Source organism: Eretmochelys imbricata, chromosome 1 (genome assembly GCF_965152235.1).
Source record: "Eretmochelys imbricata isolate rEreImb1 chromosome 1, rEreImb1.hap1, whole genome shotgun sequence".
In the NCBI taxonomy this organism is placed as follows: Eukaryota; Metazoa; Chordata; order Testudines; family Cheloniidae; genus Eretmochelys; species Eretmochelys imbricata.
The window spans coordinates 210,800,815-210,817,138 of record NC_135572.1 but is presented as its reverse complement, the minus strand read 5'-3'; the positions used below and the strand labels follow the sequence as shown (position 1 = coordinate 210,817,138).

The following is a 16,324-nucleotide window of genomic DNA, read 5'->3' as shown; positions in this document are numbered from 1 at the left end:
GGGCTCATGGATCTGAGACTGGTGAGCGGCAGTGCCTGTGCTGGGCGGCTGGAAGTTTTCTACAATGGGACATGGGGCAGCGTTTGCAACAGTCCCATGGATGCGGTCACCAGGGCACTTATATGCAAACATTTGAACTGCGGAGACAGTGGGATTCTTTTAAGAGACTTTACATATGGAATAGGCTCTGGCCCCACCTGGGTGGATGGCATTCGGTGCAATAAGCAGCACAGCTTCCTGTGGCAATGCCCGTCAGACCCATGGAATCAGCAGTCATGTAGTACCAGAGGACAAGAAACCCACATCTTTTGTGCAGGTAAATAGTAAACTATTTACACTATATAAACACTCAAACCACAAGTCTAACTCGCTGACAGGTTTTGATATAATTGTGGTATTTTTTATTTTCACTATATTTTATGAAATTCATAGTTATATTCTTTAAACATACTCAGCAATGGCACAAACTTATTTTCAGTTTCTGAAGTTATAGAGATAGGAATGTAGTCTGTTAATAACAAACATGGAAATCAATTATTAAAAAATACCCATTATACAGCATGATCAGTTATGACCTAATCCAACACCCAGTGAAGTAATCAAATCGAAGTAATCAAATCCTAGATTTTAAGGTCTGAAGAGCCTGTTAAAATAATCTAATATGGCAGGCCATAGAATATTAACCAGTAATTCCTGCATAGCCCAGTGGTTCCCAAACTTTAACAGCCCGCGAACCCCTTTCACTAAATTGTGAAATCTCGTGAACCCCCTCCTAAAAATGAATATTTCTAGGGATTTAAGTTGAAATTTCCTCCGCACTCTGCACTGCGTGGGGCTCCTGCTGCTGCACCCCGTTGACCACCCCAGTCAACTGAGCTCCACTGAGCTCGAGCTGCAGGTCCCGCTGACCGCCAAGTCTCAGGCTGCCAGCCCCAACTGCCCGGCCCTGCTCTCCCTGGGGCTCCAGCTGCCAGCCCCGCTCAGAGCACTGGGGTTCAGGGGGCTGGCTCTCCTGCTGATGGAGGCAGGGCTCAGGCTGCGAGCCCCAACTGCCCGGCCCCGCTCTCCCTGGGGCTCCGGCTGTCCCACCTGCTGCCTCCAATGCCCAGGGTCCTCTGACCGCCATTAGTGAAATTTTTCTGGCAAAGCACCTGTAATGTTCTGCAAACCCCCAGTGGTTCACAAACCCCACTGATCTAGCCTATACATTCTGGTTTAGCTACAGCATGTCTTTTAGAAAAACCTCCCATCTTGAATTAAATTCTTCAAGTAATGGAGAAGCCACCTTGGTAAAATGTTTCAATGGTTAATTACGGTGACTGTTAAATAAACTGTTCTTTATTGCCAGTCTGAATTTATTTAGCTTCACCTTGCAGCCACTGGATCATGTTAGGCTTTTGTGTACTAGATTAAAAAGCTTTCTGCTCTCAGAAATCTTCTCCTTATGTAGGTACATAAACACTATTAACAAATAAAGCCCTTCACTGCCATTGTTAGTGAGCAGTGTTTCATACTCCACTTCAGAGCTGCAAAAACTGGGATCAGAATCCTGCTGTCTACTGTGGCAAACTCAAGTGTCAGCCAAACAAGAACACTGCTTTCCAGAAAGCATTATTATCCCCATTTTATAGATAGAGAACAGATATAAAAACTGTCTCAAGGAGTCTGTAGTATAACCAGGAACTGGCTGCAAACCACTTGTGTTCTACGCCAATGCCTTAACCTCAAGACCACCTTTTTTACCTGTTGATTTCCATGGGTATTGGATCAGTCCCATAGTGAGACCCAGTAAGAGTTATCCACTAAATACTCCTGGGGAAATTCTGCACCACTGCGTAATGCAGAATTTTGCAGAAATTAATGTTATGTGTACAGAATTGCCTTTCCCCCCCCAGAAATGGGCTGCAGTGCTGCTGGCCACCACTAGGGGCCGCTGGACCCAGCAGAGCCCAGCTCGCACATAGAAGACACTGCTGGGAGGAGGGGGAGGAAGCTAGAGGGTTCCCAACAGCTGCAGTTCCCAGCACACCCTGAGGGAAGGAGATGGTGGCATGCAGGAAACTCCACACAAGCTGGGGACCCAGCATGAGACTGTTTCTTCCTCTTGATCCCTGGGCTCTGAGGGGTAGGGGGCAGGTGTCTGGGCTGGGGGGGGGGCATGACTGAGCTCTGCGAGGGAGGGAGCAGGTATCTTGGCAAAGGGGGGGGCGCCGCGGCTGGGCTCCGGGGGCGGGAAGGTGTGGGAATCTGGGCCAGGGGGCCCCCGCATCTGGGCTCTGGGTGGGAGGGGGTTCGGGTCTCTGAGGGAGGCGAGGGGGCAGAGAAACAGGAACTGGGTTGTCATAGGGGTTTCTTTAACTCTCTACTCCTGGGGAATTTTTGTCTGTGTCTGTATTGTTACAGACATACTTGCTGACAGGTATTTTGAAATAAATTACCAAAATAATTGAAACTGGCATGATTATATAGTGTTATTTTGACAAATAAAATTTGCAGAATTTTAAAATATTGTGCACAGAATTTTTAACATTTTGGTGCAGAATTCCCCCAGGAGTAGACTAAAGAACATCAATAGTGTGCCTTTATGGTTAAAAATCTTCCTGGGAATAACAATCTGAGGTCTGGGCTGTGAAGTCCATTGATAGATCCGTGTCCGAAGCATGATTTATATTACTGTAACACCTAAAGTCCCCAAGGCCTCAATGCACCAGGCACTGTAAAAACACCGACTGAGAGAGGCACTGCCATATGGAGTTTACAGCTGAGACAGACAAGGCAGGTGAGAGGAGATGCAGAGGGACATGGAGATGAATTAACTTGGCCAAGATCACACAACAGATTGAAGGCAGAGACAAAGATAAAACACAGGTCTTTTAAGTCCTAGTCTAGTGCCATAACCAGTGTCAATATACTGCCTCTCAGTGTGGGAAGGTACAGACCTGCAACTCCTACATAGCTCGTTCTGAGTATTAATATTCCTCTTCTATTGGTTCCTGCAGTGATGAAGGTGCATTTCAATTCATGTGTCTGTTTACATTCCAGTCACTGTGCAGGGGATTCAGGGATGTTGTCTGAGTGGGGAGATGGAGTAGATTCCAGGCTGGTCTACACTAGAAAATTAAGTCGACCCTGCTAATTTGCGCCGGGGGAAATCCATGCCCCTGAGCGATGTCATTAAACCAACCTAAATGCCATGTAAACAGCACTAGGTCAGGGATGCGTATTACCTACACTGAGAACCCCTCCCTCTGGCATAGGTCGTGTGTACTCTGAAGTGGTGCAGCTGTGCCATTGTAGCATTTCAAGTGTAGACAAACCCTTAGATATACTGTCCTGCCAGTTACATAAAGACACGTGCATGCCAGCTGGGAACTGATCAAAGATTTCAAAATCCAGAGAAACACCAGAAGAGCTAATTATCCCAATTACCAGATTTTAGCTTTTGGCCAGTTTATAAAGTGCTGGTATTGGGGTTTGAAATACCAGTAAACCCTACGGTATCCTGCAGCACACATGCTGCCCAGTCCAGTCACCTCAGTGTTTTATCTCCATAGGTGGGAAAGGGAAACCATCTCAGAATCCATTTGCTGAATGCCCGAACTCTACAGACTGCACAGGTATCTCTGCCTCTCTGTGTCTCCTCCTCAGTCCCTAAGGACATTCCCAGCTGTCCCAGTAACATGTGAGGTTTCTGTATTTCCAGACCAGGAGAAGTTACGTGTCGTGGGAGGAGAGGACAGATGCTCGGGGAGAGTGGAGGTTTGGTACCGTGGCTCCTGGGGAACAGTCTGTGATGACTCCTGGGACATGGCGGATGCTAACGTTGTGTGTAAACAACTGGGCTGTGGATCTGCTGTATCTGCTCCGGGCAAGGCTGCATTCGGTGAGGGGACTGGTCCCATCTGGGTGGAGATGTTGAACTGCAGAGGGACAGAGTCATCTCTCTGGGACTGTCCTGCCAAGCCCTGGGGTGAGAGTAACTGTGGTCATAAGGAAGATGCTGCAGTGAATTGCTCAGGTGAGTGACAGGAGATGTTTCTGCTTTATTATATAATTTTTAAGGGGGAGCAGGTGTCACAGCAGCTGGGTCCCCATTCCTGCCCACAGACCAGGCCTCCTTTTTCCTTAAAAGACAGGATGTGTTGGGACTTTTTTTTATTCTAAAGTGCTAGGGCATCAGATAACGTTGCTTCCTTTATCCGGCACAGGCTAAGCCGCTAAGCCTGTGCTGCTGTGAGGAATATATCATGGGTGAAATGTAGGTGATGTGCAGAGCACATGGGGACTCAGAGGAACAATCACGTAACAGCATGTCATCACCCCCTCACTCCGCGCTCCAACTCTCCTTCCTTTTCCCCTTGCAGGCGTGACAGAGACAACAGCTTCACCGGCTACAACAGGTAACACATTCTCTTCCAAGCAAGGGTTAAATTTACCTACTGCCAGGCTCGCAGGGGAATGAGCTGGAACCTCCACCCTAAGAAAATGAGCTTCTTTACACAGAGTGTGAAATCTAAGGGTGAATGACACCCGGGTGGGAGCTGCAGGCCGTGCTGAGCAGGACGATTCCTGTCTATTGGTTCTAGCCCCCAGTGCAGGGCCCACGATTTAAACAGCAGCCTGTGAGCTGCCCCCATGGTGTACAGACTGGGTCCCAGGCCATTACCCTGCTTCCTAGGTGGTTCAATAATACACTGGTGAGCTCCTCTGGGCCCCCCTGACTCTCACAGAATAATCTCTCCCTGTCGCATGTTCATTTCCACCCAGCTCCCCCGCGCCGCCCTCCAACCGACAGTGGGAGAGTCACGGTGCCCGTGGTCATCTGCATTATCCTGGGGGTCCTGCTCTGCCTGCTGTTAATCATCCTGGGGGCACAGGTGCAAAGGGCCAGGGCACAGCACAGAGGTGGGTCCTGATTAGTGTCACTGTCTGAAATGCCTCTGCAATAGCGGGGGAGCTGCAGGTGTGAAGAGGGGCATTGGCAGAACTATGAGGGGACCTCAGGTCTATGCTAAGTCCTGTCTTATTTAATATTGTCATTGATGATCTGGCTGTAGAAATGACCAGGAGAGCAATAACTCTTTCAGATGACACTAAGCTGGGGGCATTTGAGAGCAGTGGTGACAGAGAAATAATAAATAGGGGATTAGAAAGACTGTAAATATTGACAAAAAATAGAGATCACATTTGGGAAAGTACAAGAAAGTGCATGTGAGGGAGGACAGTGAACAGAGAGACTCAGTAGGAGGGAGGGTTTGAGGAAGAAGAAATGCTGGAAAAGAGCTTGGGTGATAATGGCCAAAAAATCAAAGACAATTCCAATATTTGGCACTTTTCATTTTTTAAAAGGTGCAAAGACATTTGCTAGTTAATGCCCACACAGTCCCTAGGCAGCATGTGTAGAAGTACTAAGTATATATATGTAAGTGCTATTTTGCTCATAGCTGTAAACACCAGTTTGGGAGAGAAATTATTTCAGGTGATACCAGGGAGAATAATAAAGATTTAATGAGATTAATGTACAATGGGAAAATTTTAGGCTAAATATGAGGAGAGACTTGTGACAGTGAACTAGCCCGTGGGAACCATCTTCAAAGGATTGTTGTGGAAAGGAACATGGTCTCCGTCGCCTTTCAAATGTAGACTGGACAGAGCATTAGGAATGTGCTGTAGGGATCAGTCCTGGACTGGCCCCAGGGCACAGGACTGGATGATCTAATAGGGTTTCCTATCTATAGTTTCTATGACCCTATGTAAACACTGTCCTTTTTCTTCAGGTGCCACAAGACCCTCAGATCCCGTGTATGAGGAGATTGATTATAACCTGATGGGAGAGAAGCAGATATTGGGTCACTCAGGTGTGTGTCTCATTCCTACTGAACTTTCCATCTTGAGACCATGACCCACAGCTAGATATCCTCAGCCACCAGCTCTGTGAACCCTGGACTGCTGTGGGCATTGGGCCCGTGAAGAGACCAGTTATTGAACTCATGTAGGTGCAGTGACAGATTAGCCACTGGGCCAACGGGGCCTGTGCCCAGGGTCCCTGGACAATTACGGGGCTCTGGAAAAATCAGTGCTCCCACACCACGATCTGCTTTGCCTGCCTCTCCTGCCGGGGAACGGGATCAGGTACAGAGTTTGCCTCACTCCATATGCCTGCGTGGCACTCCTGCCAGGGAGGGGGGAAGCCCCCACAACCTGACCCCGCTTCTCGGCAGGAGCGCCAGGGGCAGAGGCAGGGGACTACTGATAGAAAGGGTGGGGAGGGGCTCCCACTTGCTCTGGCCCAGGGCCCCACAAAACAGTAATCTGCATCTGGTTAGGTGAACCTAAGAAAAAGGTAAAAGAATCACACCTGCAAAATCAGGATGGAAGGTAGCTTTATAGGGTAATAAAAAGATTGAAAACACAGAGGATTCCCTTCTGGGGTCAGCTTCACAGTTACAAAAACAGGAATGAAACTACCTCTGTAGCATAGGGAAATTCACAAGCCAAAACAAGAAATAACCTAACGCATTTCCTTGCACTACTTACAGTTTCTGTGGTTTTAGATGGATTATTCCAGGTATATGTTTCAGAAGATATTGTACCTGCTTGGCTTCTCCCTCCATCCGGAGAAGGAACAACATACAGAACAACAAACAAATCCTTCCCCCCTAGATTTGACAGGTTTCAGAGTAGCAACCGTGTTAGTCTGTATCCTCAAAAAGAAAAGGAGTACTTGTGGCACCTTAGAGACTAACAAATTTATTTGAGCATAAGCTTTCATGAGCTACAGCTCACTTCATCGGATTTGAAAGTATCTTCTTTTCTTATTGGTCCTTCTGGTCAGGTGCCAGCTAGGTTATTTGAACTGCTTAACCCTTTACAGGTAAGGTAATCCAGTACAGCTGCCAAGGAGAGATTTTATGATACTTCATAATAAAGATTGCTACCCTTCCCCCTATATTCAGGACAGGGAGAGGAAGTACTTTTCTTTAAGAAGTGGTGTTACCTGTACAATTTATGACTCCGCCCCTACCCTCCCTCGTGGGTACTCAGGGCATAATATAGGGCTCCCCCCATCCTCATGGGTTCTCAGGGCATAAGGGACCCAACTTTATCCGTCCGTGGGCTCAAGACTCTACCCCTCTGTTGGCTCAGGGCTAACACCCATTCCGGATGGATTCAGAACATACTAAATATCCTTAAACATGTACAAGTATTTATTAACAATTAGCAACAAATCAACAAAATACACACACCAAGCATCTTATGCTCACCACTCCCAATAAAACAGATGGACGTCTCCTGATGGCCAGTCAGGGTCGTGTTGTTTGTGCTCTGGCTTCTGCACAGTCTTGTCCTGCAAGGTTAAAAAGTCCTAGCAGCTTTGGTCTTGAGCTGTATCCTAGAGTTAAGTTCCAACAAGCTTGTCTTTTGACCCTCATTATGTAATTAAAATAAGGATTTCTCTTATCTATACCTTAACCAATTATTTTACTTAAAACATAGCTATGTAAAAACACTAACCAATCATTTGCACTATATGGGGATTCACACAAGCAAGCATGTGCACTATTTCATGAAATAACAAAACTAGCTTTGGTCGTTGTGTCAGTTTCTTTACTGAAAGCTGAAAGTAGTGTCTGCTGACTATTTAGGTGTATTTTTAATGTGGCTAGCTTGTTTTTCCTTAATTCTGATTCAGAAAGGTATTTAGATGAAAATGTATTGTGATTTGTTTCATAATGACTTTTCAAGTTGCTTGCTTTGTAATGAGCGAGCGATGCATTGCGGATAAGGCCCAGGGGTTTGCCACCTTTAATAGTGAATCAAAATCTTCCTCCCAATCTGATTTAAAACTTTGGTTTTCTTCTTCATACTTGTGTTTCTTACAATCTGAAGATGTCATTGTTATCCACGAAATTAACATAGGGTTAAAACTTAAATCTAAAACTATTCAAATGTGACATATGAACAGTAAACACAGCCTGTATTCTGCAGAATGCGGGGAGATCACAAACACCCGAAGTCAACGCAGCACAACTTTTGAATACAGAATGATGCAATTTCCGGACATAATGCACATATGAGTGAGAGCTTCTCTTTCTGTGAATCTCACTCTCACACTATCGGGTTCACTCAGTAGGAAAGAAAACCAATTTTGAAATTCTTTCACTGATTTGTATAGCTTTTTTAAAAAATTGGTGTTAATATTAATTTTAACCACAACTTGTGTTAGACCGTAGTTTCTTCACGGGTTGCACTTCAACTGTAGAAGAGCCTTGGTCTGGGTATGCCTGGAATATACTGATGCTGTAAATCCTGCTCTAGGACCCGAGTGCATCAGCCAGCGGTCAGTTTAGCTGCTCTCACTTTGATAACATCTCATTTGTTGTCTCTCCAGTCTCCTATGCAGAGGATTCAGTGACGAAGCTGCAGTATTACACCGGGGACAGTAAGGGGGAAAACGATTCTGGATCAGAACAAGGTAATGGGGTAAGGTGGCATACAAAGACTCAAATCTGGGTGGAGAATTTAATTTCCACAGCATTTTCTGTAAAGGCTGTCATTTCCCCTCACTCGATTTCATGGCCCAGCACTGATTGTATCCCTTCTGATGGGATCAGATTTAACCAGACTTTCAAAGATTTCTGATGAACCCTGTAATGGAAATATGCGATCAAATCCTGGCTCTTCCTGTGTGCAGTTCATGGTACCCTCCCCCACAGGAGGAGCTGCAAGGAATGGGGCCCAGAAATATTTGCTTGCAATGGAAGAATCTGAATTTCACATCTGGCACCGAGCATTAAACAAAACGCTAATCTGTTCCCATGGTCTTACCCACCTGCTTCCATGGCATGAACACAAGCCCGAATCACAATCTAGCCCATATAATCTTAGAGATTTTACACCATGTTTATATAGTCCAGTTGGATTCACAAAGGTCAGTTTTAGTGCAGCAGCTACTGTCTTCCAGTCAGTGTGTCCAGTGTTAGCTTAGCACCAGCACAGATCCAGATCCCATGGAAGGGCTTGACAACATTGCTATTGGATTCACTGGGGATGGGCCCCAAACTATTTATGAGAAAGTAAAGGTTGCTGTGACACTGCACCCCATATTCTTCATAGTGATATTATAATATGATTATGGAATAATTATGAAACATTTTGTACAAGACAGGTCATGTAAGGTGTCATTGGAAAAGTTATGATTTGCTGAATATGATTATCCTATTTGTATGCATGTATCATTTTTGTATCTGAAGTTATAAATATTGACTATGGATCTGTATTGGGCTTACTCTGGAACACACCTACAGCCAGCCTTTCAGGTACTATAATGAAGAAGGCAGACAGTGCCAATGGCTCATCAACAAAGACAATGGGCTGTGGAATAGCTTAAACTTCCTGAGAACGCTCCAGACAGCCTGTAAGTAATGGCTGCTATGACTCAGCAAGGTATGCAAGGGCATGTGACCAAGCCACATGACTCTGAACTCCATTTTGGGATGTCTGTATTTTTCCACAAACTGGCCTGGGAACCAAGATTAAAACATATGGTCCTGCCATATGCTAAACCTATATAAGGCAAGAAGTGACATCATCCGTGGTTCTTCACTCCCGACACAAGAAGACTCCTAAAGGAAAAAAGACTGAACTGGGGGAAGAGCTGAACCCAGGCTAAAGGGATTTCTAGCCTGTGTATGAAAACCTTGGGATTCCTAGCTGTAAAGCAAATGCAGCTTTTACCTTGAGAATCTGCAAGCCTGCTTGTATCATCAGTCAGGATGAGAAATTAAGTCAAATCCTATCCTTCTAGTATGCATTTTTGTTTATTTGCTAGGTAATTTGATTTGATCTGTTTGTTATCATGTATAATCACTTAAAATCTATCTTTTGTAGTTAGTAAACTTGTTTTTTCTTTATCTAAATGAGTGAGTTGGAATGAAATGCTTGGAAATGTAAGCTCAAGGAGCAAAGGCTGTTGCATTTCCTGTGCACATTGAGGGGGAGGCAAACTGGATAATAAATTCATAGTGGCCGGGGTTTGAACCGGGGCAGGGTGGTACAGCTCTGGGGTCCTGGACTGGGAAGCCGGCAGTTGTTTTGGCTGTAGCCTCTCTATTTTTGGTTCATACAGTGGCTGGTCAGAGAGCCTGCATGTAACTGCAGCTGGGTGTGATGCTGGTGGAAGTGTAGGTCTGGGAGTGGGTCTGCAGCTTGTCACAGCAACACAGTGTGAGAGGGACCCCAGGCAGGTGAGTCAGAGGGCTCAGTGATACCCCAGTTCCAGGTGGCACCCCAGAGGGAACCTGTCACAGTGACACCACTCCTAGTTTGCAGAACGTCCATGACTTTCCCTTTTCTCCTTGATCACCCTGTGACTTCTCCTACAAACACCATAATAAACAGCCTGGACTCCAATGCAACAGGCACTTAATGGGGAACTAGAAACCTGCTCAGGAACTGGGTGTGTTCAGAGGGAGCTGAGTGTTGTGTTTGCTTTTCCAGAGGGCGCTTCCCCTGGGGGGTCTCAGTTGGATTACGATAACGTGGAGGAGCCTGCATTGAATGATGACCCCCAGACTCCAGCCGACCAAGGTGAGGAGTGAATCTGCCTTCTGGGAGCAGCATTATCCCAGGAAAAAGTTAATAATATTGTCTTTGTAGACACAAAAATTGTGCTTTATGGGTTTGCTCTTGTAAGGTGCTGAGCATCTTCAGTCCCGCTGCGATCAGTGGGAGCTCAGAGTGCTCAGCACTTCACAGGATCAAGCCTTCTGCAAGCAGCTGTTTGACAAACTCTTCTCCCATAAAGCATGGCTGTGTGCAACGGTTTAGTCCAGAGATGCACTGAGAGGACCAAGAAGTAGCAAAGCATGTGGTGCCGCAGGTCAGAATAGAGGCACATTAGCCAACCAGTGTGACTCTAGAAGAAGGTTGTTCTCCCCCTGCCCACACTGCCCGATTCCAGTCACTGATCCCTGGCCCTCACTTTCACGTGCACTAACATTACTCACAATATTAGGGGACAATCTCTCTGGGCTCAGCCCTCTGATCTGCAGTAACGGTCCCTCTCCACCATTCCTGCCTTTGCTGGGTCCACTGATCTAGATGTGAGTTTCACATGCACTGTGAGATGTGAAGGGATGTACAGATTTCACACACAGACCCATATCTTGTCCTGAACTGGTGGCACAGCTTCCAGAGGCTGCAGATCGAGGGTGGTTTATGGGCCAGACTAGTTCAGGGAAATGGAACAAAACAAGATTTGAATCATAATTGAAAATTTAGGAAGTGGGTGATAAACAGATCAAATTAAAGTGTCATGTATCTGTTACTAATTACTAATTGATATATAATTAGTATAATAACAAATTACAGTGCAGAAATCTTCCTCTGACATAGACCCTACCCCCACCCACCTCTTTCCAGATCTCCCACATCCCCACCTGGGTTTCTGCTTTAGGTTCCATCCAGCAATTTACAGACACATCAAGTCCTTAAAATGTGTCAGATAAATGTGACCTGTATAAAATTCCTCTGACACTGAGGTTGCGAGGGGAGAAGGGTACTTATGATCTCTTATCGTTGTGGGAGTGTCAGTACCTCGGGGCTCTTCCTACCTCGTGTATAATTTATTTCTCTATTCAGTGGAAGGTCTCTTCTCATTACCATTAATTCTCTGTTTCAGAGGGCCCTACCTTGCCTGGAGATGTCCCAGGGGATAGTTATGACGATATCAGAGAAGTTTCCGACCCTGAAGATGATTCTGGTTCAGGGCAGTGTGCCCCAGAAGTTACTTGGGCCCCTGGAGAGAGTGACAAGAACAGGGATTCACGGAGAGGTGAGTTGGGGAAAAGCCCTGTTGCAATTCTTGCAGTTTGATTGCTAGTATCATTATGGCTTGGTATACACTACAGAGTTAGGTCAATGTAAGGCAGCTTACGTCGACCTAATTATGACACTACACACTACAGCCTTGCTCCTGCTGATGTAAGTGCTCTACTACACCAACATAATAACTCCACCTCCATGAGAGGCATGGGGCTTATGTAAGTGCAGTTAGGGTGATGCAATGTCTGTGTAGACACTGCCTCAAGTACATCAGCTGATGGCTGTCATTCCTGTCAATTTCATGGCTCCATGCTAGACAAAATTGACAAAAAAAAACTGGGTTGGGAGCTCCCTGCTCCCAGCCAGGCTACACTCGCCCTGTTCCCTACTCCGAGCTGGGTGGTGCCTGACAAGCTCCCACACTCCTTTCTCCCAGCCGCACTGCACCTGCCTGGCTCCCCACTCCCAGCTGGGCTGCTGCCTGGGCTCCCAGGAGCCACCTGGACAACAGGCACAGAGCTCCCCGCCAGGAGCCCAGGGGGCCAGCCACACTTCTGGAAGCAGGGCGTGGGGATCTGGCTCCCAACAGAGGGAAGCCAAGAGATATGGGGCAACCAGGCTCCTCAGCCCCCCACACTGCCCGTCTTAAGTTTGTGGAAGAGCTCCTGGTGAGGACCCACACGATGGGCAGAAGGAGGACAGCGTGTACATAAACCATCGCAGTAATTACTGCGGTGGCGTAAGTGACCTAAGATAGGCCAGCTTAAATTTCTAGTGTAGACTTGCCCGATATTTGGTAAAAGATGCAGCTCCTAGACTTAGATGGTTACATGATAATCTCAGCTTTCAGTTTAGAAAAGGAAGTTTTCTAGCCCTCATGGTTGCAGAAAGAAGCCTCAAATTGTTAGGGGCTTATTGCTTCACCCGCTTCCTTCCCTGGTCCTTCTCGCATGACAGAGAGCAACAATACCCGAAGTCCAAAGGTGCAAACAATTCGATGTTTATTGGGGTGAACTTCCAGCAAGCATGATTCCAGTTTCCTTCCTTAGTGTCCTCCTTCCCAGCTCTGACACCACAGAGCCTTACACCTGTGTCCTTGTTCCCATTCCTGCCCTTAGCCAAACATGATTCCAATTTCCTTACCCCCATTCCCTGTTCCCATCTCCCCCTTTAGCAAAACATGATTCCAATTTCCTTACCCACATTCCCTGTTCCCATCACCCCCTTTAGCAAAACATGATTCCAATTTCCTTACTCACATTCCCTGTTCCCATCACCCCCTTTAGCAAAACATGATTCCAATTTCCTTACCCACATTCCCTGTTCCCATTTTCCCCACACACCCACCCACTCACTTCCTGATTGACTGCAGGCTATATAGTAAAACTTGAGTTCTGCTTTGCTATACCTTAACCAATCATTTTCCTGAAATTTAACTAACCAATCCTAACTTATTGTAACATAATTATGTAACCAATTATATCCCACCACCTTAATTAGTTTACACCCAGCAAAATTAATTATACAGCAGACAGGAACAATCACAGAACCAGACAGAGATTATACAGACAAACAATAGCAAAGTGGGAACTATAATGACAAGACAATACAGAAGTGAGGATTTCACATCCCAGCTATTGATAAGTGAGTTCTTGCCAGACAGGATGCTATCAAACTAAGTTTCCTTATACATTTTCTAGGCACTTCCCTTTTTCTGGAGGTGATAGGCACTATCAGGACAGGATTGTATTCCTAACAGCCCCATAGCACCTTATTTCAATGTGACTAGTTTGGAATGTGAGGATGTGACTGTTCGCTTCCTAGCTTATGGCTGCCTCTGCTGCTTAGCCAAAGGCCTTAGCCTAAGCACAGGGCCTCAAACTGTCACAGTAAGAGAAGGACCTTACACCGGCAGACAGTGATTTTGATTCTTTCTTTTATACCTCTAGAACTAGCCAAGTGATAAGAATACACCTAAATTCTTAAAGTACAGGCCTTTGCAGACAGGCCTGAATATCTATATCCTAACACAAATCATGAACCAAGTTTAACCTAAAGGCTTAGAACCAGAAGACAAACAGAAACCAAAAGGAAACCAAAATGTTTTTTTCATCTCAAGATTTTTAAGCCAATCTCATGATATGTGAGGTCTTACTCCTGATTTCCAAACACTTGGAGATGGCAGTGCTGGAAATGTCCATGTTTCCCCGTGACCCACAGGAACAATCTCCAGGTGGGAATGTGGGTTATGCAGCAAGGAAGTGACGCTGGCCAAAACGATGGCTGTGAGGAGTCTTCTCTCCTTGTCTCTGTGCGTGGACACATTTGAGATAAAAATTGCAGAAAACGTTGCTGGGCCTATGCATTGGGAGCAAATAACCTGGGACAGCCTCTATTGACCACTAGAGGTCACTGTCACTTCACTAAAATACAGCTATTGTTCAACTAATCTTCTCAGCTGTATCCGACTCTGACTTCTGCTAAACACTTTTAAATGGACTGAAATACATGATGATTCCTAGATAAGGCCCTAATCCTGCAAACACTGGAGCCCACTTGTCACTCTCATCATATGAATATTCTCACTGACTCAAGGGTGGCACCAGCCTCTTCCTGGTGAGGGGACTGAGGTGGGCCAGACAGAAAACGCTGCGCGCGGGGGGTGGGGGGGGTCTGTGCTCCTCCTCACCATGAGGTCCCACCCCTCTCTGTTGCCCTGCCCCCGGGCCAGGTTGCAGGCTGGAAGCCAGAGCCAGCCAGTGCCAGGCACTGGCTGATTGCAGCCGTTAAAAGCTGTCCAGGCAGGGAGACCTGGCTCCCGGCTAACAGAACCCTTGGGAGGCGGGGCCCAGGAGCCTGGGCCAGAGCAGGTCAGTCTAGGCCACTGTGGGGAGCTCCAGACTGTCCACCTGCCCTGGATGGCTCATCTCGGCAGGCAGGGACATGGGCTGGGGGCTGCTGTTGGGCACCCCGGCAGCCCACCTGGGCTTACTTCTCTGCTGCTGCTGGAGCTGGGCACCCAGCCAGAAGCTGCCACTCTCTCCACTCTGCCTTCAGAGCTAGTTGACTGGAGAGTGGCAGCTGCTACTGGGTGGCTATGGGGATGCTAAGACAAATTTTGGGGTGGATATAGCCTCTGCAAGCCCCACCCTAGTGCCAACTTCAGTGGGACTGTCCAGATCAGCAAAGTTACATGAGTCTATTTGCAGGATCAGGACCTGAGTGTCTTTTCTCCAAACAAGGTGGCAGTGCCCTGGATGGTAACGGGAAGAGGAGGGCCCTGAGATGAGGTTAGTTAGTGGCCTGGCTTCAGGTTTGAAACCATGCTCTTCAATATGCAAATAGCTCCATTAGCATTGTACCAGAGCACCTCACAGTCTGAGGCTGGGGGCTGAGCTTCCACTTTGTACCTCAGAGGAAAGTGTGTTGGGATGAAATGTGCATTTCATTGTACTTGATGGGAATAACATGTAAACATGTATTGTGTGGGCAGGATGAACTCTATGACATCCTCCCCTTTTGTGTTACTTGCCTTTGCATGTCCCCTGGGGTAGGGACCCTGCCCTGCTCCTCCCCCCCAGGTCTCACCTGGCACATGTCCCCTTAGGGACTATGCCAGCTATCAGGAGTTAGAGCAGTCCCTACTGAATCATCAGGAAGGTGTCATCAAGTCACTGACATCCCCACACTTCTGCACCCGGCAGATCTCAGCATGGAGAGAATGTACTCCCAGATGTTTTCTTTGTGGAACAGAATGACATAATGAATTAAACCTGTCAGGATCCCAATCAGAGGAACAGAGGGGATAATTCACAGCCCATACTATAGGCTGCTCACCCATGTTAGGTGAGTGCCCATGGGTGTAGAATAGATATATTGGCTGTAATGTGCATCCTTTGATATTTTCAGATTGGAATCTGCACTCCCTAAGAAGTGAAGGGGCCTCAGGGACTGAGAGAGATGGCCCATTCCCGCCTCCTGGAGACCCGGGTTATGATGATGTTGAAGCTGTCGTCCCTAAGACATCAATATAAGAATGATTGAGTTCCAATCAAATATCCTGTGAGGATGTAAATGCTGTATGATTAGACTCTTTCTCTTCTAAATGCTAACTGGGCATGGGGGCATCAGAGATAGTCCCTGCCACGGATCTAGTTCAGTCACCTTTTATATTGGGGTTTTATGTAGTTGCAAGAAATATAAGTGTGACTGAGACGGGGTCTGTGATTTTTCCCTGTAATTTCTCATTGATCAGATTGCCTGGATCTTGTCCTGCTTTTTTATTCCTAATATTTCTTCATTGTGAATTTCTGCTTTATCATATTGAATCCTTTTAAAAAGTTGATTCCAGGAATGATGCTTCTCTCCCAAGGTGCACAAGGGATCATAAGGGAGTGAGATGGAGTCTGAACCACCAAAAAATAATAATTGCAAAATGTCACCTCTCGGTATTGCAGGTTGTTCAATAGGGTGTTGGATGGAGAATGAACGTTCCGTC

At 46.5% G+C, this 16,324-nt stretch overlaps 1 protein-coding gene across 1 annotated transcript in view; it reads left to right on the top strand.

The window, feature by feature from the left end:
• Positions 1-15,860, top strand: part of LOC144265915 (scavenger receptor cysteine-rich domain-containing protein SCART1-like) — a 35,729-nt gene extending 19,869 nt beyond the window's left edge. The window contains 10 exon segments of the mRNA XM_077819016.1: positions 2-316; positions 3,555-3,617; positions 3,704-4,018; positions 4,365-4,400; positions 4,768-4,905; positions 5,778-5,858; positions 8,393-8,476; positions 10,501-10,590; positions 11,684-11,836; positions 15,736-15,860. Coding sequence (XP_077675142.1) covers positions 2-316; positions 3,555-3,617; positions 3,704-4,018; positions 4,365-4,400; positions 4,768-4,905; positions 5,778-5,858; positions 8,393-8,476; positions 10,501-10,590; positions 11,684-11,836; positions 15,736-15,860 — 1,400 coding nt within the window.
• The last annotated feature ends 464 nt before the right edge of the window (positions 15,861-16,324 follow it).